This window comes from Pan troglodytes, chromosome 13, assembly GCF_028858775.2.
Source record: "Pan troglodytes isolate AG18354 chromosome 13, NHGRI_mPanTro3-v2.0_pri, whole genome shotgun sequence".
Taxonomy (NCBI): domain Eukaryota; kingdom Metazoa; phylum Chordata; class Mammalia; order Primates; family Hominidae; genus Pan; species Pan troglodytes.
Genome location: NC_072411.2, coordinates 117,665,342 through 117,688,240, shown reverse-complemented (window position 1 = coordinate 117,688,240; position 22,899 = coordinate 117,665,342). Strand labels below are relative to the sequence as shown.

Genomic DNA, 22,899 nt, shown 5'->3' with positions numbered 1-22,899 from the left:
ATGTGAAACAATAAAACAAATGAGAAGCCTGTAATCTTACCACCGTGTGATAACAATTAGGGTTGGCATTTGAAATAGTTTCTTCCAATCTTTTTAATTTATGTATTTTCTTTCTGGTCATGGATATCATGGGTAAAAATTTTATTGTATTTATTTGTCTAAAGTGTTGTTACAAGAGAGCTACTTTCTGAATAATCATCAATGTTTTATATTCTAAATCTCAAATTTCAGCAGCTTTGTGATGTAAACATCTTCCAATAACCTAATATATGTATTCTGCACTACAAACATGGTAGTCACTATGGCAATAACAATTGCTACACAATTCTCCCCCAGAATAGTCTCATATATTAATTTTATGGCATAGATATAGTCATAAATATTATCCCAACATCCTTAAGCAGCATCCTTAATTGACCTGTATAAATATAGCTTTACAAATAGAGAAACTGAGGCATGGCAGCAGAAGTGGTCATGAAGGACATCAGCAGAAGAACTCCGGTGTCGTTCTATCCGCAGTAGACGTGGATTCCTGAGTAATGCATTTTGACTGAAATTAACGAGATGAGCATCTATACTCATAGCTTCTTCCTTTGAGGGCACAAGCTCAGTATCTCATTGAAGCCATAAATAAGCAGCTGCTGCTGGGAGATAAAGCATCTCTGTTTACTGACACTCTTTTGATTATGATTGTAGCTGTAACCCAGACTTACGGTGGCAACTCAAATGGAGAGCCATGTGTCTTACCATTCACCTACAATGGCAGGACGTTCTACTCCTGCACCACAGAAGGGCGACAGGACGGACATCTTTGGTGCAGCACAACTTCGAATTATGAGCAGGACCAGAAATATTCTTTCTGCACAGACCACACTGGTGAGTGTCCCAAGGGGGAGCCACAGAAGTGAGAAAAACTCACTTCCATGCCCTATTTTTATTTGCCAGCATTCTAGCCATTTATTTTGAACCCGCCCAAGAAGCATCACTTTTGTTCAGTTTGGACTCAAGAGATCGCGGCGCTCACGTAACAGCTGAGGATTCTTCCATCTTCCCCAGTACTGTTGGGAAATGACACCAAGGGAGTAGTCTTCTAGTTCATTTGATTTAACACATTGGGATTATGATGTGATTAAAGATACTTGTATTTTGGAATCAGTAGATGATCCCACAGGGCTGAGGAATACAAAGGATGAATGTTTTAGTGCCTTAGCTTATTTTCTGGTTAAAACAATGTTTTATTCAAAACTATCATTTAATCTTTTGTGGGGGGGTGCTGGGGAAATGACAGTGAAAGTGGGATTTAAACCTGTTTTGAAGGTGTGAAGGTAAATATGCTAAGAAGCTTAGAACTATATTATCAGACATTTTTTATTCTGAGATAGACTGTCTGTGAATGAGCTGCAGAAACCTGGCTCTCTCAGACCAGTAATTCTGTGTACATTGGAAAGCTCAGCAGTAATCTTTTCCTTCCTTGTTGTGTATTGTTCCTGGCAGTTTTGGTTCAGACTCGAGGAGGAAATTCCAATGGTGCCCTGTGCCACTTCCCCTTCCTATACAACAACCACAATTACACTGATTGCACTTCTGAGGGCAGAAGAGACAACATGAAGTGGTGTGGGACCACACAGAACTATGATGCCGACCAGAAGTTTGGGTTCTGCCCCATGGCTGGTAAGATGAAGCCCTTGTGGGTTGTCTTGTTTGACAACTATTTAGGGAGTAGAGACTAAAGACTAGTGTCCAGTTTACTCCCATTTCATTCATTAACACAATTTTGAGACAACAGAAAACTTCATGTGAAGTGTATGTGTGTGTGTGTGTGTGTGTGTGTGTGTGTGTGTTGTTACATCATATACATAAGGATTGGGAAAAATAATTAGATAATTATTTATATAATTTTTAAACCTCATTGACATGATTTAATGTCAAAAATATAATTACTTATTTGTAAGTCTGGAAATATGAATTTGCACAGGTTTGTCTTTGTAAAGAGCACACAACTGAGTAGCTTACAACATTTAATATATGTATGACGGCTTTAGTCACAGAGCTACAATATTGACACATGGTTGTGGTTTGATGGGCATAAGCTCTATCACTTATTAATAAGTGCCAAAGTGACTAAAACTCAATGTTTTCTAACAGGTAGGGAATCTCACTCTTTTTAAAGGTCCCCAGTTTGTATAGATGGCGAAGAAATGGAAACCAATACCTTTTACTTCTTTTCAGATTTCAAGAACCCCATAGATTCCCTTTAATTTTCCAGTTGTAGAAACAAGAGCCTGTGCGGTAGGCACTGTCAAGTGTGACTATGAGACAAAGAAACTGCTTATACTTTTATTTCTTTCAACAAAAGAAGATGCTGAGTTTAGAAGAAAAAACCCACTTTTGCTTGTAATTCTATATCCAAACCCATAGTTTTTATTTGATCCAGAATAAACTGGAACTGGGAAAAGTTATGAAGCAGTAGTTAAATCCAGGCTTCTAGAACAGCAAGAACCCTTTGTGTGGATGTGTAGATATTATCTTAGTTTAACATCCCCTAACCCTTCCTGTAACTATTTTCTATGACACGTTTGGACTACGTTTTCTGCCTCCAGGGCTCAAAAATTCTACCCCTTCACCTGACAGCACTTAGATTTCTTTGACGCACACAAAGCTTCTTCCCGAGTGAGAATTCTTAGGACGACCAAACTGAACTGATCCTATTGCACACATACGTGTTTAGACCTGGTGATCATTTATCAAGTGCATTTCTCATCCATTTCCAAACAGCCCATGAGGAAATCTGCACAACCAATGAAGGGGTCATGTACCGCATTGGAGATCAGTGGGATAAGCAGCATGACATGGGTCACATGATGAGGTGCACGTGTGTTGGGAATGGTCGTGGGGAATGGACATGCATTGCCTACTCGCAGCTTCGAGGTATGCTGGCTGATTAACGAAAACATTTGAGATGGCAAAAGGTACAGAAAGGGACACTTTTTTTATGAAAACTTGCATTATGCCAAAAGCAGGGGAAGAAATATGGAATGCCACGTCATTCATTAGTCTACTGTGCATGGTAAGATAAGCCTGAAAGGCTTACTTAGCAGGCAGCCTGCTAAGACAAGCGGCATAGCAATGCTAATGTTCTGAAACGCTCCTAGGATGTAAGTACTTAGGCTGAGCCAAAAAGATGGCTTCAAAAGTAAGAATGAAACATTTGATCCATTCAGCTTTAGGCTATGCCACTGGATTCATGTCTAGAAAAGATAGGATAATTTCTGTAAAGAAATGAAGAAATTGCTATTCTAAAATCAGATCCTTACAGATCCAGATTTCAGGAAACAAATACATAGGGGACTAACTTTCCTTGTTCAGATTAGTTTTTCTCCTTTGTACCCAGCTATATAATATGAGGAGGTATTGACTTTTTAAAAGTGTTTTAGTTTTCCATTTCTTTGATATGAAAAGTAATATTTCGGGAGAACTCTGAGCTATTAATAATCTATGTGGCTAGTGCGTAGATATTGGTCTGAATTTGTTCTCCTTTTGTGGTGTCCAGTGGGTAACACCATCCGGGAGTAATAATTACATGTGGTGTTGCAGAACTGAAAGAGACCTTAATAACACATAGAGACCTCACTCTATAGATCAAGGAGCTGAGACCCAAAAAGGAAAAAGTAATTTTCTCAGGATCTCTCAAAGAGTGAGCAACAGAGTTGGCCTAATTTATTTTAGCGTTGTGAATACTGTTGACATTTTATTTCCCAAATCTAAGTATCTCCTCCCCTTCCCCCTATTCCAGAGACCACACCACCACATCATGCTGGGTGTTAGATAAATATCTTTAATCTTCTTATTTATCCTAACAAGCAGATATTTAAAGGAAATTATCAACTAAGCAAGAAATTTTCAGAAAGTAAGACATGTATTTGTTCAAATACTGGCTTCTCACAGGAAAGTGTATTTTACCACATTCTTTACTTGAGCATACTGTAACCTCTGCAAAAGTTACACATTTGGGGAAGAAAAAAATTTTTTTGGCAAAAATTGTATTACTGACCAAGCTTTGAAAAAAATGTTATTCTATGCTTGTAGAAAAGTTATTTTAGTGGAAGGTGTTGATACTTAAGTGGAAGTAGCTGTATGCTTTGAGAAGCATACCTTTTTTCTTTCATCAATGGAACTTTAAAAAGTTTCTCACTCACCCACCTGTTTCCTAAACAGATCAGTGCATTGTTGATGACATCACTTACAATGTGAACGACACATTCCACAAGCGTCACGAAGAGGGGCACATGCTGAACTGTACATGCTTCGGTCAGGGTCGGGGCAGGTGGAAGTGTGATCCCGTCGGTGAGTAGCCCTATTTCCCTAGATGAGTTTGCATAGGGGGAATGGTTAGCAAGTTGCAGATAAGAAAAGCTATGTGAAATCACATGACTGAAGTTGGCTCCAGACTTTGATCAGTTGCTTGCAAAGAACTTTGCAAAGTCTTCTCTCTAATACTGGACCAAAATATCTCAATATTGGTAGTCATCTGGTTTTTGCTGAATTTGGTGACAAATTTAGGCTTATTTTAATTGAATGGAATTTATTCTTGGGTTTAGAATCATAAGGATAATCCATGCTATTAAAAGTATTCTTTCCTTTTTTTTTTTTTTGTTTGTTTTTGTTTTTTTTTTTTGAGAGAGAGTTTTGCTCTTGTTGCCCAGGCTGGAGTGTATGGCACAATCTCGGCTCACTGCAACCTCTGCTTCCTGGGTTCAAGCAATTCTCCTGCCTCAGCCTCCTGAGTAGCTGGGATTACAGGCATGCACCACCAGGCCCAGCTAATTTTGTATCTTTAGTAGAGATGGGGTTTCTCCATGTGGGTCAGGCTGGTCTCAAACTCACTTCCTTACCAGCTGTGTAACAGCATGAGCAAAGGGTGTAAATATCACCCACCAAAACACTCTAGGTTTTTTTTTGGCTGCCCTTCAAAATAGAACTAAGCAAATAGTGAAGGCTGAGCCTTAAAAGAGCTGTGTTACCAGCACTACAAAGTTTAAGGTGATCCATTACTATTTCTTTACCAAAAGAGACAGGTTGCTCACTGAGAAAACAAACTGATAACATCCGTTTGTTTGACGTGAGATTACCAGAACTGAGAGAGAAGCCTGAGAGGTTTTCTTAGAAGCTGCTCAGCAGGTATACTCGTAAAGTCTAGTTCATTCATTTAAATGTCAAACAGTTTCTTTAAATTTTGAAGAAGTAAGGAAAATGAAATTATTGCAGATTTTTTTCTTGCTATTTAAATGTTAAGCCAGTTATATTAATATGGGTAAAAATAATAACTAATATTTAAAATTAATATGTAGATTATCAATATACACTGAAATCTAAATCTTTACATTTTTATTTAGAAATATTACCTTTTAGAAAACTAAATATTCCTCCTAATAGGTACTTTGGTTTTTTTTTTACTACAAACTGTCCTGTAAGGTAAAGAATGTGAACAAAATATTTTTTAACTGCATATATTTGTAAGAACAATTGCAAATTTCTATTTAAACTAAATGTATGCTCTAGCACCCTGAAATTAAATTCGTAGTTATAAGTCTTCAAGGCTGTTTATCTTTTCCTTCCATGTATTTTAGACCAATGCCAGGATTCAGAGACTGGGACGTTTTATCAAATTGGAGATTCATGGGAGAAGTATGTGCATGGTGTCAGATACCAGTGCTACTGCTATGGCCGTGGCATTGGGGAGTGGCATTGCCAACCTTTACAGACCTATCCAAGTAAGTAGCTCTATTACTGCAAGTTGAGAACTGCCAATTGGGTTATAACAACAGGGCAGTGATTATTAATGCTCTCATGCCTAAGTTGGGGGTCTCCCCTCTTTCCCACCCTTTTCTCTTGTTATTATCTAATAATCAATTGAATTTTTGATTAAAATAATTTTTCTCTCTTCTTCTATCAAGTAAAAGGTAGAGAAGGCTATGAAAATGTGCCTGTTTATAATTTTACTTCTTAACTCTGTAAAATATTCTGTTAGGTTAAGACACTCTGGCTAATTTCATCTTATATCCATACATGGAAATAAAAACCACCAAGTGAGTTATGCTGGGAGTAAAGGTTTGGGGCTTTATATTATGATTCTTAACAGAGAAGCTGCATAGAGAGATGGCATGAAATGCAGCATAAGGTACGTGTTCATTCAACATGTCATCTAAGCTCCCTTTGCATCAAACTTTTCATTTGTTTGATCAGTTGCCACCAGGAACACAGTATGTTGGGCCAAGGGTTGAGTAACTTGGTCAACTCTCTGCCCACACAGTTCAAACACTCTTAAATGTTTATTGCTGGGTTTTTCCAGGTCACAAAGACATCATGCCTAGCTGTAGGTGTAATTAGTTCATTTGGGGGAAAAATTGCATTTAAATATTCACTGAGTGATTATAATAAAACATGTTAATAAAACATGAAAGGCTAATTAAAAGGCATCAGTTATTTGAGCAACTGCTGAGGTGCAAAGTCTCCAAAGTCTTCACTAACGTTTGACTGAAAATATGGCCTACATTCAGAAATAAAAGAGTTTCAGGATGTCAGAATCTGCATGTGACAGAAATTAAGATTAACTCCGTGATAAAAGATTCACTGTGACAGAGAACAAGCTATGGGAACAACTTGGCCAAAGGTAGTGTTAGCCAAGCCTCATTCCTCCATTTCCTCATCTGTAATATGGGAAGATTGTAGCTGATTACTTTTAATGTTCCATCCTAAATACTCAACACCCAGATGCACTTTTTCTAGGAACTTGGAAGATTCTGCTTTTCCCAACCCTCAGACACTGTCAGTGCTGGGGAAGGTGACTTCACTTTTGAAGGCTTATAGCACAGATTGACCAACCTCCTAAATTATATTTCTTGGAGGATTTAGGTGTAGGAATCACTTAATTTTTTGTAACTTAATATATATTTAAATCTGATTGTGGAAGTACTATAAGTATATGAATGGTTTGTTTGTTTATATGATGCAAATGATACTTAAATGGTAGAAACTTCTAAAAAAAATGCTCTGTGGTTTCTATATTTATGATTGTTATTGGTGTTGCAATTTGCTGAAAATGATTTCCTCCTGAATGATTGAGAGAGATCTTCGTCTCTCTAAACATAAGGCTGTCCACATAGCTGCTTGCTGGAAGCATTTAGGTGGACATGTTGGAGATAAAATCTGGAAAGGAAGGAATCCTTGAATATTGGAGTATTACATGTTGACCTTACTCCTACTCTTTAAAAAGGAGAACAGCAAGATCCCACTGAGCATAGAGGTGATTTCGGAGGGAAGAGATTGGAATTTGACCTCAGATACGCTCTTTGGTGCTTATCTGTATGTCTGGTTTGCTCCGTGGCCTAGCACATAGGGCTTTAAGAGTGTGGTGAGAATAAGGGAACAGCAGATTACCAACAGATTGTCTCTGAGTCCTGCCTTGTTTGTTCCTCCTACAGAGAACTTGGTAGAGTTGTTCAAACTAGCAAAAGATAAGAGGCATTTGGTTTGTCAATAAGCAACTAGAAAAGCACAGATCTCAGCAAAATAAATAGAGAAAAAAAGGACTGAGTCGAAAAATCATAAATGTTTAACTTCTCCAAGGACACTACTATTGGAAATTACTCATTTAGACTTTATTTTAAACTAATTTTAAAAGTGTAGACATTGTACTATCTCCTTTTTTTGGTATCATCTCAACTATTTTATTGTTAGTTTATTCATATTGAATAAGAGAGGGAGTAAAGATTTCACAATGGCGATAGCTAGTATATGCCAAGTAAGTTAATTTAAAAAGTTATACCAACTACCAGTAGCGAAAAAGGACTGTCAAAAGTTTAAATCTAAATAATGTAAAAGATGTCATAATTTTTAACTTTTCTGTCTTTAAAGGATAGGTAGTATAAGCTAGAATATAGGAATTTAATTGATCTAAGAAATAACTGACACAAAGTCTCTTTACTTCCTGAACAAAAACATGCTAAATTCCATTGCTGTTCAGTCCATTTCCTTTAAAGGTGGGCTATGCCACAAGGCTAGATTTTAAAACGTGGAATTTCAGACCAGTGCTCAAAATCTTATGAAAGCAAAAGGGACCTCTGTAGTTGTACTCCACTTTGGCTTGAGTAAAAACCACTGCTGTACCCTTTTTCTTTCCTTTCCCTGCCCATTTTTATCCTCCTCCTTGTGTCCTTGTGGACGTAGAAATATGATTAGGCTTAGAGGTGAACAGTAAAGGTCATTTATGTTATCTTTTCAAAACTTAATAGACATTTAACCATCATAAGCTTGTCCCCCCTCAAAATCATGATTGACAAGACTAAATAAAATGTATATCAGGTGTCTCTTTATGGAGGAAATTGTAGTAGGATTTCTTTAAAGGATCAATATTTAAATAGCCCTATGCCAATTATCATAAATAATTAAGGACATGATATTCCTAGCTTTCCTGATTTACATGGAAGTACGTTAAATAGTCACATCTCCAAAATTTTTCTTGAATAGTTGTCTTTAAAAATGTGTTTACATTTGTAAGGATCTTCATAAACAGAAGGGGTAATTCAAAGATGGGCATGGAATTGACTTATGCCAATTGATTAAAACAAACATCCTGTGTGTTCTGTGAAATACATACAACTTTAAAATGAAAAACTCATAATTTTATGCATGAATTTTGGTGTTCACGTGGCTTGGAAATATGTGCACTAAATGGAATTAAGATTCAAAGTATTTGCTAATCTTCAACCAACTTTGAATTGTTACTGGTGTGGAAGTGAGCATATTGTTTTAGAATTTCTGAATCTACATGGATATCCAAGTTATACATTTTTTCTGCTACAGAAAGCTTTGCTTTCAAAGAGAATTTAATGGCTTAGATAATAAAGTTTGAAAATCAATGTATTTTTTTTCCTAGAAGCTTTCAGAAAACTTAAATCTGTTAATAATCTGGTGAAGTGCTTTATTACACATGCAAAATTTTGTTCTGTTTGACAGAGTGTCAGTTAGAAATTCTTGAAAAGGTTACTATAAGCCACAATTTTTATTTCTAGTAATTTAAACATTGACTGACATCATAAAGATAGTGTTTTAAGAAAAGACAGTTTTCTGTTCTGCAAGCATAAATTTTCTAGCTATTTCATTATTATCTTAAATGGAGTTAACACTATTTAGAAATTGATGCTACTTCCCTTATTTTCCTTTTGTTTTAAACAAAAGAACCAAAACCATACTTTAAATTTTGTTGATAACAGTGATATACATCAAGGTGTAGAAATACTGAATTTAGTATACACTTCATAAAGTCATTTCTGTTGACAACTGATTTTGGAAAAAAAATAAATTTAATCACTTAATAATTTGATGGATCAATGGTGTGATTTGGGAGTAAACTTCTTGAATAAAAATAAAACTCGATATTTTTTCCAAACTGATAGACTGCTTAGACTGATGAGAAATAAAACTAGGTCTTTAATTATTACCTTTGCTATTTGTCTAAGATTCTACCCCCATTTAGAAATGTGTTTGTTTTACATCATCTCATATGGCCTTTGGAATGTTGTTTCCTTCTTAGGTAGTAGATTCATTCTTGATGAAAACCTTCCAGAATTAGAATTTGCTTTAAAAGAGGCTCAATACAATAAGTAAATGAAGTTTGTGTTCTGTATTACATTATTTTTGTAGGATCGTTTCACAATTTTCTCACAATTCTTACTTTGATAGTAGAGAAAATAAAAGCAAGCCAAGAGACTTTTTTAAAAAATATATTTTATTTGCTATAAACAACTACAATTTGCATTTCTCATGTGAATAATAATAATTATCAGCTAAAAATGGATTTGCTGCATTGATTTTCAATGTAAATATTTAAAAGATTAATCCCAGATAATTTTATTATACTCACATTTAACGACAAGCAAAGCTGTTTATAATGATGACTGTCCATGTACACAGTTTTAAGTTGAAGTGAGTGAATATTCAAGATAATTAAATGTTACATTTTCATTTTCAGGCTCAAGTGGTCCTGTCGAAGTATTTATCACTGAGACTCCGAGTCAGCCCAACTCCCACCCCATCCAGTGGAATGCACCACAGCCATCTCACATTTCCAAGTACATTCTCAGGTGGAGACCTGTGAGTATCCCACCCAGAAGCCTTGGATACTGAGTCTCCTAACCTTATCAGTTCTGATGGTTTCTTTTTTTCCCAGCTTTTGAGCCAACAACTCTGATTAACTATTCCTATAGCATTTACTATATTTGTTTAGTGAACAAACAATATGTGGTCAATTAAATTGACTTTTAGACTGAGGGGATTTTGGTTTTGGTTTTGGGTTTTGTTTTTTTGCGGTGGGGGGGCTGGTATTTGGAAGAATTTAGCTCTTTATGTTACAGAAATCTTTTTTGCAAGGACTTAGAAATGATAATGCTTAAGATTGTTCTTGCCCAATGTGGGAAGAGAATCTAAGGTTTTTATATGTCTTGCAACCTCATCAAAGGAAAATTACTGGCATCATTTTCATAATTTGAAAAAAAAAAAGCCAAATTAATATATTTCTTTTTTGATTCACTTTTTAAGTGATCATTTTTAAAACTTTACTTTTGACCCACTGAATTTATTTAGATAGAAGGAAAAGAGATGATGGGAGGGAAGTTTAGATGAAGGATGGCAGTTGGTTTATTTAAACAATAGCCCTGTGATTTCCTAATGAGAAGTGACTAGAAATTGAAGAAACCAAATAAGGAGGATATTGGTCAATTTAGCTTTAGTTTCTCTTACTCTCTCAAGCCTGCCCTGTTTAACTCCAAAGTTCATGGCTCATAATTTGAGAAACACTGTTTTAAACACAGGAGAAAAAAATGTCCATTTTAAATCATAGCTATTGAATTCTACAATTACAAAGAAACAAACAAACAAAATTTGACCAACCCAGGCAGTTAAATTTAAACTCTTCAGGAAAAATTTAAGCTGTTAAAATTATTCTTTTTCTAAATTTCTAAAGTGGAGGGACAGCATTTTTCAGATTTAAAAGGGCCTCCTAGGTGCCCAGAAAATTAGTGGAAAGAACCACGTCTAGATGCATCTTTGATGTGTCAGAGTTCCAAGGATAAAAAGAAACTTTTAAAGTCTTCTATACTCAGCCAGGTTATCAATCAAATATGAGGGCAAAATAATATTTTCAGACAGATTTTAGGCAGTTTATCTTCCATATATCCTTTTCTTTAAGGGTATTTGTAGATAAACTCCAGAAAAACAAGAGTGAAATAAGAAGGAAGTTGTGGGGTCCAGCAAACAGTGCTTCCAAATCAGACCCCTGATAGAGGTGGAAAACTTTGCAATGCAACAACTGCGTAGCTGGCTTAGAGGACAACCAATACAGATGGAACAGAAAGATGAGGATGGGATTGTGAGGGATCAGGGATTGAGGTCTCCAAGAATAAAAAGGGACTTCATAGAAAAAGTAGGCTTGTGGATAATTAATCACAGGGGCAAATAATGCAGTTAAAATAACAACATGACAATCAGGTGGAGGAATGTATAATAAACCCAAATGTGGCTGGGTGCAGTGGCTCACACCTGTAATCCCAGCACTTTGGGAGGTCAAGCCGGGCAGATTACCTGAGGTCAGGAGTTCGAGACCAGCTTGGCCAACATGGCGAAACCCCGTCTCTACTAAAAATACAAAAATTAGCCAGGCTTGGGGGCGCACGCCTGTAGTCCCAGCTCCTCAGGAGCTGAGGTAGGAGAATCACTTGAACCCGGGAGGCAAAGGTTGCAGGGAGTTGAGCCAAGATTGCGCCATTGCACCCTAGCCTGGGCAACAGAGCGAGATTCTGTTTCAAAAAACCCCCAAGTGTATTATAAGGCAATAATTCCTATACGAAGCAAACTAAAATGCAGCAATATTAAGGTATAAAAACAAAGAGAGGAATAATTCCATTGAACCTTGATCCACCCAGCAGTCATGATGTTAGACTCATTGAAAAGAATGTATTTCTAATGCATGATGCGATCGGTCTATAGATGTGTCATGGAAACTTGGTTGCAACTTCAAGACAAAATAAAAAGTAAACATTTACATGAAAAATGGTGGATATGGAAGGTGGAGAAGAGAGGAGATAACAGCTTTATCTTTCAAAATAGAGAATTGAGAGATGGTACCAAAAGCTGATGAAGTTAAAAAAAAAAAAGATAATATAATACTTTAAATTACAAATATAAACACAAGAAGAACAAATATAATGATACAAATGTCAGACACTGGGGATGTCCAAGATTCTGGAAGGAAAGGGTGGTATTATTGAGCTAAATCCTCAACTTTGTCTGGGCACAGTGGCTAAAAATTAGCCAGGCCTGATAGCATGCACCTGTAGTCCCAGCTACTTGGGAGGCTGAGGCGGAAGGATCGCTTGAGCTTGAGAGGTGGAAGCTGCAGTGAGCCAAGATGGCACTACTGCCCTCCAGCCTGGGAGACAGAGAAAGACCCTGTGTCAACATAAATAAATATATAAATAAATCATCAAGTCTCATATTAAAGAGTCTGTAAATATGACTTATTGTTGACAAATGAAACAAATAGAGGTGTAAGCATGTTGTCTACATGGAGGCAAGACCAGAATAATAGAAAATGGAAACAGATTTTCTTAAAGAGGGGAATTGTGTCTTTCTCATTGGCTCAATGTAGTCTCCCTAGAGTCTAGAATGGTTCAGCACCTGGCACACTGCTTAACAAATGGTGAATGAAAAAAAAAAAGAAAAGTCATTCTTCTTCTTCTTTCACCCTATGTCCATAATCTGGCCATTTGCAGAACTTGATGTCCAGTGATTGAAATCAACAGCATCAGTGCATCCAACATCTTCTAGTCTCTCATTTTCTTATTACATCATTAATTTTATTTACTTTAAAATTAAGGATGTCCAAAGTATTATGTGAGACCATTGCAATGGAGACTTAAAAGTGGTATAAAATATACTTTGGGCCAGGCACAGTGGCTCACGCCTGTAATCCCAGCACTTTGGGAGGCCAAGGTGGGCAGATCACGAGGTCAAGAGATCGAGAGCATCCTGGCCAACATGGTGAAACCCTGTCTCTATTAAAAATACAAAAAAATTAGCTGGGCATGGTGGCGCATACCTGTAATCCCAGCTACTCGGGAAGCTGAGGCAGGAGAATCGCTTAAAACCAGAAGGCGGAGGTTGCAGTGAGCCAAGATCACGCCACTGCACTCCAGCCTGGGCAACAAGAGCGAAACTCCATCTCAAAAAAAAAAAAAAAAAAGTACATTGAATTGGAAAGTCTTCAAAGAGCAGCAGTGATGAATTTTTTGAGATTTTTAACAATTACAAAAATTCAGGGTTTTTTCTAATGGATGCCACCTGAGACTTTATTTTCTGTTATTTTCTTCTAATAACTAACCAAACAAGCTCATGTTGAAAAATGATTACTAAATTTGAGCTAATTGCAATGACTGGTTTCAAAATTTTCCACAGTGTATTTGAGTTAAAATTTCACTGTGAAGAGTACTACGATCACTCTCGCTTATTCCAAAAAAATAAATGGACACTTGAGTATTTGAATTATTGAGGAACTGGTTGACTGGGTAATTTTTGAAAATCACTGGGCATAAAAAATATATTTTGACTTAGTTTAGAATATTTACACTTGAAAGTGTCTCATCTTTTCTGAAGTAAGGGTGTTTCTTTCATACACATTTTATTGCACTGAGTTTTGTGACCCATGGCATATTAATGAAGCTGAACAGGATGTGAAATATAAACTGGAAGCAAAAGATTAAATAAACCAAAATTGCATTTTTTCTGTAGTCTTGTCCAAAATTGGGTAACCACTTCTGATGGGGTAGCTCATATCCAAGAATGAGTCACAAAACCAGACTCGTTGAACCTGGTATATGATGAGTCACAAAGCAACATTCTGCCTTTGTTTTTTCAGGACAAGAAACTTGAATTGTATCCCACTGAGTTAAAAGATAAAATATATGGCATTGGCATTTCTGTACTTCAGAGAGGAATATATCTGTTTGTGGTAGGAATAAAAAATAAATGAGAGAGGCAAAGCTTAGGTTCATCATATTATGTTACTGATATAACACAATTAACTTGGTAAAAGTGAAGGTGTGGGTGGGCGTGGTGGCTCACGCTTGTAATCCCAGCACTTTGGGAGTCCGAGGCAGGTGGATCACCTGAGGTCGGGAGTTCGAGACCAGCCTGACCAACATGGAGAAACCCCATCTCTACTAAAAATATAAAATTAGCCAGGTGTGGTGGCACACGCCTCTAATCCCAGCTACTCGGGAGGCTGAGGCAGGAGAAGCGCTTAAACCTGGGAGGTGGAGGTTGCAGTGAGCTGAGATTGAGCCACTGCACTCTAGCCTGGGCAACAAGAGCGAAACTCTGTCTCAAAAAAAAAAAAAAAAAAAAAAAAAGTGAAGGTGCCCAGTGTCTGTAACTATGTCACCCCGGGCATATCACATATCACTCTGTTTTTCCGTCTGTAAAACGGGAGCAACAATGCCATTGCCTTATCATCAGAAGGATATGGAGACTAAATGGGAGAATGTAGGTAAACAGCACAGAGTATGGGTATCAGTAAGTAAACTGCAGCAGTTTGTTGATGTTAACAATAGTTAGCATTATATCTAACTATATCTAATGATATAACCATTGGGAATCCAGTTTTCCATGATTTTCCTCTAGAATGGAGCTGCCTAAGTCCTGCCTAAGTCATTTTTCTTTGAAGATTACTGAACATCATCTTCAAATGTTCATCCTTGTAAACACGTGTGTGTGTGTGTGTGTGTGTGTGTTAATTTAAATTTTCAGAAAAATTCTGTAGGCCGTTGGAAGGAAGCTACCATACCAGGCCACTTAAACTCCTACACCATCAAAGGCCTGAAGCCTGGTGTGGTATACGAGGGCCAGCTCATCAGCATCCAGCAGTACGGCCACCAAGAAGTGACTCGCTTTGACTTCACCACCACCAGCACCAGCACACCTGTGACCAGTATGTACACAACCACCCTCATGCCTCCTACCCCTGAGGTTCCTAGAGCTAGGCTCTCCTGAGGCAATGCTTTCCTTCTCAATTCATATTCCTCCATGAGGGGCACCAACGTTTTTTAAAATGATGTTGGCGACGAGGACGGTAAATTTTCTAGATGACTGAAGGCTGACTTTCCCCTTTCTGTGACTCTCTAGGCAACACCGTGACAGGAGAGACGACTCCCTTTTCTCCTCTTGTGGCCACTTCTGAATCTGTGACCGAAATCACAGCCAGTAGCTTTGTGGTCTCCTGGGTCTCAGCTTCCGACACCGTGTCGGGATTCCGGGTGGAATATGAGCTGAGTGAGGAGGGAGATGAGCCACAGTACCTGGGTAAGCTCAATATGTCGCTCAAGACAGGTTCAGGGCAGCTGCTGGAAAACTCTCCTTGTGGGGGTGGGTGGCCTCTAGGCAGGTGGTATCTGTGGTTTGGAACTGGTTGACAGCTCAGACTGAACAAACCACCCTCTGGCATGAGGAAGGGAAGGACTGACTCTTTCTAAGAAGTGGCCGGGTTTTTCCCAAGCCACCGTCACATGTTCCTGGTCCCTGATGCCAGCTGCATCATGCGCCTACCTGTGCACAAGTTCCTACAGCAAAAGCTGTGTTCTTGGTGGAAGTAATTACCAGGACTGCAGCTGACAATGTGAGCACAGTATGGTCACTCATACTTTTCAAATTGTTATGGTGAGGGGCCTTTAAAAAACTTTATTGGGGCACTCAAGTGTGTGCCATGGTAAGCACTGAGTTCAGTGAATTTGAATTCTTATAAAGTGAACACACCACAAGACCAGCACCCAGATCAAGAAAAAGAACATCTCTCTACCCTCACCCCATCATCTTCCGCCAATAATCACTACCCTGACTCTTACTGCAGAGAGCTATTTTTAAAAATTTGGCATTCGATTACAAAAATTATACGTCTTTAGAAAAAAAGTTGGAAAAATGAAAGGAAGAAGGAGGAGGAGGAGAAAGGAGAAAGACAAGAAGTGGGGTTTTCCCATAGTACATTAATAATCACAGATTAGGTGGGGTGCAGTGGCTCACTCCTATAATCTCAGCACTTCGGGAAGCTGAGGCTGGTGGATCACTTGAGGCCAGGAGTTCGAGATCAGCCTGGCCAACATGGTGAACCTCCATCTCTAATAAAAATGCAAAAAAAATAGCCGGGTGTGGTGGTGTGCACCTGTAATCCCAGCTACTCGGGAGGCCGAGGCAGAAGAATTGCTTGAACCGGAAAGGTAGAGGATTCAGTGAGCCGAGATTGTGCCACTGCACTCCAGCCTGGGCAACACAGCAAGACTCTGTGTAAAAATAATAATAATAATCACTGATTAGCTATTAGCACATTACCTTCTAGTCGCTTTTCCCTATGAATATATAATTCTTAAAATATCCTTCTTATAAGCTGTAGAGTCATTTGAGGGACTAGTTTGCTCTGATTAGTTACCTTTTCTTTTCATTTCAAAGATCTTCCAAGCACAGCCACTTCTGTGAACATCCCTGACCTGCTTCCTGGCCGAAAATACATTGTAAATGTCTATCAGATATCTGAGGATGGGGAGCAGAGTTTGATCCTGTCTACTTCACAAACAACAGGTACATGTGTGCTACATAGTGTTAAAAGAATCTTTTTCTGTAAAACACAGGCCTGTAGTAGCACTTCCTGACTGTTTGCCCCACTTTCTTTCTTTCTTTCTTAGCGCCCGATGCCCCTCCTGACCCGACTGTGGACCAGGTTGATGACACCTCAATTGTTGTTCGCTGGAGCAGACCCCAGGCTCCCATCACAGGTCAGCTAAGCCTCCCCCTCTTTGGCTGCTATGTTAATCTTAATGACATCAGCAGGGAGGGCGCAGATTCTGACTGCGGACCTGCATATCACTTTAAATCTCCAATATAATTTATGGGAGAGGGGTTTGTGTGTGTGTGTGTGTGTGTGTGTGTGGCCGGGGGGAGTAATTTTCTATGGCACATTTCCCCTTGAAACCATTTTACCAACTCCCTTATACACACACACCACAGCATACACACAACCTGTAAAGCCAGCTCATTGGCTTATTAAAGCAAGTGTTCCCAGGGTTGAAGAGGTGTAATTTTCCTGAAAACGTTGCTCTAAGATTTATCCTTAAGGAGAAAGCTGAGCTGTCTTCTTAGCTCATTAGGTGATTGAACTGCCTCATCACTGAAGTTCCAAAAAGACACACACAGTGCTAGACAACTCTGCTCAGGCTGGTTCATTAATTGCTTCCCTCGTCTGGAGCTCAAAGAGGAAAAATCAGCTTAACATGAATGTTTTCACCTAATGGCATCTCTAATTGACATTTATTAAGGATGTCAGGTCTTCAAGGATGACATTTATTATTAAAAAGGTTCGCATGACTGTTCTTATTTTATCTTCGTGCTGAATAGTCATTATTAGAAGAAGTGGCAATATTCAAAGAGTCAAAAAGAATCACTGGCTCTTCACTAATCAAGCAAGATGCTAAGGGATATTAGAAAAGGGAGGATTTATGGTGTTTCTAAGCCTCTGTCTCAAAGAAAATAGTGCATCTTACTTTTGCTCATGAATCTGCAGGGTACAGAATAGTCTATTCACCATCAGTAGAAGGTAGCAGCACAGAACTCAACCTTCCTGAAACTGCAAACTCCGTCACCCTCAGTGACTTGCAACCTGGTGTTCAGTATAACATCACTATCTATGCTGTGGAAGAAAATCAAGAAAGTACACCTGTTGTCATTCAACAAGAAACCACTGGCACCCCACGCTCAGGTAACTTTTTTAAGAAGACACTTCCTATGTTATCTTATCAGGATTGTTCCTGAAGGAGGGTTGTTTTGTCTCTGTCAACAGTTCTCACATTCAAGAAATCTTATATATTAGTTTTTCCCTAAACTTCTGATATTTAGCTGAAATGTCATAAGTAACTTATCAAAGCTGGCTACTGGCCTTTCTGATTAAAAACCGACACCATAACGTCCATCTACAAATTTTCCCCCAGAAGCTTAAGAGTCATTTCATTTTTGATTCTTAAGTATTATAAAATGATTCAGTAAAATAAAAACCATTACATTATTTTCTGCAGTTATTTCAAAGGCTTTTTCTAAAAAATTTTTTAGTATCTTTTCTTATAACCCTCTCCCCCCACCACCATATGACACTTCATATGCTGGTAACTCACTTATTACCTATTTTAGATAAAAGGTTCAAATGTCATAATTTAAGCACTATGACTCGACCATGAAAATGTGATCTGATTAAGAGACAAAACTTAGCAAAACTCTCGAATGAGAGGCTCAATGAACTGCCTAACATATCCAAGAAACTGGCTTCTTAAAAGTAATCTTCAGCAGAGAATGTGAATGACCAGCTGACTCTTGTCTGTCAGATACAGTGCCCTCTCCCAGGGATCTGCAGTTTGTGGAAGTGACAGACGTGAAGGTCACCATCATGTGGACACCGCCTGAGAGTGCAGTGACTGGCTACCGTGTGGATGTGATCCCCGTCAACCTGCCTGGCGAGCACGGGCAGAGGCTGCCCATCAGCAGGAATACCTTTGCAGAAGTCACCGGACTGTCCCCTGGGGTCACCTATTACTTCAAAGTCTTTGCAGTGAGCCATGGGAGGGAGAGCAAGCCTCTGACTGCTCAACAGACAACCAGTATGTCTTCTCCTATCTTTACCTCCCCTCCAAATTCTCCACCCTCACTTGCAGCCTGTGAGAAAGTGCAGTAAACCATTCACTCAGAGGTGTATGGCTTAGAGAGAGGGAAATACCCAGCCGGCAAGGGAATGCATAGTGAACACAAAGCACATTAAACTTGAAAACAAAACTCAGACAAGCTCCATGGATGCTAAGTGGTAACCCATTTCTAAAATACATGTACCAGCTGAAGGGTACTAAGAGGGGAGAACTGAAGAGAATCTAATTTGAGTGCATTTTTCGTGTAACTAAATATATCTAGATCAAAGTTAAAATGCAGGATCATAACACTTAGAGTAGAATTCATTTAAGAATAGCAATTGTCAAGTGTCTAGTATTACTAGCCACCAGCTTATCTGCTCAGTTTTTACAAGCATTATTCTCATATTTACTCTTTGTTTTGACCTTAGGAAGGAAGGTCTTATTATTATTATTTTATTTATTTATTTTTTTGAGATGGAGTCTCGCTCTGTCGCCAGGGCTGGAGTGCAGTGGCACCATCTCAGCTCACTGGAACCTCCACCACCTGGGTTCAAGCAATTCTCCTGCCTCAGCCTCCCGAGTAGCTGGGACTACAGGCGTGTGCCACCATGCCCTGCTAATTTTTGTGTTTTTAGTAGAAATGGGTTTCGCTATGTTGGCCAAGCTGGTCTGAAACTCCTGACCTCAAGTGATCCACCCACTTTGGCCTCCCAAAGTGCTGGGATTACAGGCATGAGCCATCGTGCCCAGCCGGAAGGTCTTACTAGTATCCGTATTGAATACTTAAAGAAACTGAGGCTTTAAAAAAGTTCTGCAACTTGTAGGGTCACAGAGATAGGAAGGGATAGAGCTGGCTCCATAACCTATGTCCGAAGCCCTTGCTCTCAATTATTATACTCGACTGCCTCTTAAAGATTTCCTCTATTTGAAAGGTAATTTAAATTTCGGTGGGAAAACTGCTGGTTATTATTCTCAAGAATAAACTCCACAACTTATGTGATTCTGATAGTGCAAACTCACCAGTATCCTACCATGAATCTGAGGATACGTTATCATTACTGTAATTACTGTCTAATCTGAACCATGTGAAAATAACTTTTATTTCTCTAGTAAAGGGCTATTCACAGAATATTGCTTTTGACCCATAGAGACCTTCTTCTTGCTGTCATTTTAGGAGGCATATCCCTTTTTCCTTAATCTGTTTGGCTCAGAGCTAACTGTGAACTTCAGAAGTGTTTGTTTTGCCTTTTTAAAAATACCATTGCTTTAATGTAACTATAATTTCTGAGACTGATGCGAAAGTCTTGCTGGAAAATTAGACTTCCCAAAGGATCACAGTCAAGCAAAATGGTTCCACAATTTCTCATGACTGGCAGAGTTTTGGCAAAGTTTTGTGTAGCACTCAATCTCTTACTGGCTCAGTTTTTCCAGGGTTTTGACTTTCACATAGTTACAACCTTGAGGAGAGAAAACTTAGACATTCAATCAAGTTTCAGGACTTGAGTTATGATCATTACTGATCTAAATATTTCTTGGCATGTTTCATCTTTTTTCCTAGAACTGGATGCTCCCACTAACCTCCAGTTTGTCAATGAAACTGATTCTACTGTCCTGGTGAGATGGACTCCACCTCGGGCCCAGATAACAGGATACCGACTGACCGTGGGCCTGACCCGAAGAGGCCAGCCCAGGCAGTACAATGTGGGTCCCTCTGTCTCCAAGTACCCACTGAGGAATCTGCAGCCTGCATCTGAGTACACCGTATCCCTCGTAGCCATAAAGGGCAACCAAGAGAGCCCCAAAGCCACTGGAGTCTTTACCACACGTAAGCCGAAAATTAAATGCCTTTTCTTAACTATATTTACATTCTCTATTCTTCATGCTTTAAAAAAAAACAAAAAAAAAACAAAAAAAAACATTAAAAAATTAGTATATAATTTAAATCGTGATACTACAAATGTGCTCCATAGACTGGCTGCTGGCCCGTTAATTGTTTGCTGCTAGTCTGCAACAAGAAAAACGGTTGTGCCAGAATGTAAATCACAAAGCACACTGCTTAGTACAGCTGAGAATTTTTCTGAAGCCAGATTTTCTTGATGAAGGAAGCAGTGTGTTAATTTGCACACATTGCCAAGCTCGCTCTTTCCTCTAGGGCCAGCACTTTGAGTAACATGGGTTTAAAGCAGTCTGTTATTAGAAAAATTAAATTCGATTACATTAAATGAATTTACCAAACACTAGTTAAGGCAAGAAAAAATTAGCACCTATGTCTACATTCTATTACTTTGGGCATTGAATAGTAACTATAAATGCAGAATAAAAATATCTATGGATTGAATGGGAACCAACTAATTGAACATGAAGCCAAGGAAATGATTTCTTTATGAGTGTTGGCTGCAGAAGATTAAAGTACTTTTGCAGACAGAATCGCTCTTTTCTTAAATTACTCTTGAAATTCCTCAGAGGAGAAAAATACTAACAATAATTTTTGGTCATGTCTATCCTTTTGCTCAACATTTTAAAGGAAGTGGTCTTAAATCTCCCACATATCTACATCACAATAACGACCTCTATTCACAAACTGATTTCTATTAAATACATTTCCATTTGCATTACCCAGAATTGTGAGACTCCTTATTTCTAGCTGAACATCACTTGTTATTTTCAACTTGACATTTTTGAATTATAGAAGCACCTAACATAAGCACTTCTTCAGCATATATTGTAACCATGGACTAGTTTGCAATTTTCTAAGAGCTTTCAACAAATGTTACTCTTCGACTAATTTAAAAGTATGGATGTTAAAAAGCATTCAAAAAGTCCATACAAGCCTAGTTTGTAAATAACTATGGAATTGATTTCCCAAAGAAAATACAAACTTTTCCCCATAAGAATTCATACTTTAAGAAAAACTTACTTCCATTTAAATTTACTGTATGAAGTTTGGCTCATGAAGGCTTTTTCCTAAATAATAGTTAATCGTAAGCAAGTAAAATTCACTTTTAATTTGCAAATAAGCTTACTTGAAAATTTGGCTAAAATTTTACACGGTTCTAAGATAGTCTAAGATCTACTCTCATGAAATTAATGTCTTTATATTTCTTGTAAATACTCATTTCTTATAAATGTCCTTCAGTGAATTAGAATGGAGATTTCAGTGAATGCGCCCTTTCAGTAGGTGTCGTCTTTTACTAAAATGTAGAATTCTATAGTTGTCTTGTTCATTCCTTAACATAAGACATATTTTATGTAGTTTCTTTTGTTGAACACAGTGCTTATAAAAGAAAAAGCATTTTTAATGATGCTAACAATAATTAAGGGAAGGTGGTGGGTCAAGATATTTCAAGTACTTCTGAAGACTGATATATTGGATATATTATTTTATGCTTTGCATAACACATTCATATAAAATATAATGATTTTAATTGAAGTACTGATAGCCAAAACTAATTTTATTAGATAAAGGTTAACATAGTGTCTGGAACATTGTATGCTTTCAAAAACTATTTGGTGAATAGATAATTGAAAAAGGAATAATAACAAAAACAGCTAAATGAAGCTTATATTTAAATAAACTAATGTTAAGCAGGGTATTCTACAACTCCATTTGAACTTTAAGCACTTCCTAAGGCTGTAAACATCCACAAGGCTTGCATGTTTTTGAAATTACTAAATTTCTATAGTTTTTTACTATCTTACTAAGCTGAATTCTGGGAGTAACTTTTCTGAGTTTTATAACTTGTGCTAAATTCTTAAGAGCAAATGTGAGAAAAGTTAGGGGAAAAAGCTGTTTCTGGGGAAAATTCAGCTTAGTCTTATATTGATAGGGCAAATTTTATTTCTTTAACAGCTGGGCTGTTCTTCCCTAACAAGACCTGCCAGAACCCATAGCTCACACTTAGAATCACATCCTTTGTTTGACATCGTTTGTGGGTTTGTGGTTTGGTGATTTTCCCATAATGGCCTTCCCAGGCAGAGAGCATCATCTTAAACTTGGGAAGACTCTAGGTGGCTGGCACAAGCAATAGAAAATACCTAGTCTTAAAGCCCAGGACAGTTGAGGCAAATATAATTTGTAAAAAAAGTTGTGGTTTTCACAGATGTTCAGTGAAAGAAACTGACTGTTCTCTGAATT

General features: G+C 38.0%; 1 protein-coding gene across 20 annotated transcripts in view; it reads left to right on the top strand.

Moving 5' to 3' along the window:
* FN1 (fibronectin 1) overlaps window positions 1–22,899 on the top strand; it is a 75,328-nt gene that overhangs the window by 11,087 nt on the left and 41,342 nt on the right. For all 20 annotated transcript variants that reach the window (XM_003309459.6, XM_009444236.3, XM_054679327.1 and 17 more), the window contains exons 8-20: window positions 697–876; window positions 1,495–1,671; window positions 2,776–2,928; window positions 4,216–4,344; window positions 5,628–5,771; window positions 10,031–10,152; window positions 14,860–15,040; window positions 15,235–15,411; window positions 16,549–16,677; window positions 16,782–16,871; window positions 17,657–17,851; window positions 18,468–18,740; window positions 20,323–20,589. In XM_003309459.6, the coding sequence (XP_003309507.1) occupies window positions 697–876; window positions 1,495–1,671; window positions 2,776–2,928; window positions 4,216–4,344; window positions 5,628–5,771; window positions 10,031–10,152; window positions 14,860–15,040; window positions 15,235–15,411; window positions 16,549–16,677; window positions 16,782–16,871; window positions 17,657–17,851; window positions 18,468–18,740; window positions 20,323–20,589 (2,217 nt within the window). The remainder of the gene's footprint in view (window positions 1–696; window positions 877–1,494; window positions 1,672–2,775; window positions 2,929–4,215; window positions 4,345–5,627; window positions 5,772–10,030; window positions 10,153–14,859; window positions 15,041–15,234; window positions 15,412–16,548; window positions 16,678–16,781; window positions 16,872–17,656; window positions 17,852–18,467; window positions 18,741–20,322; window positions 20,590–22,899) is intronic.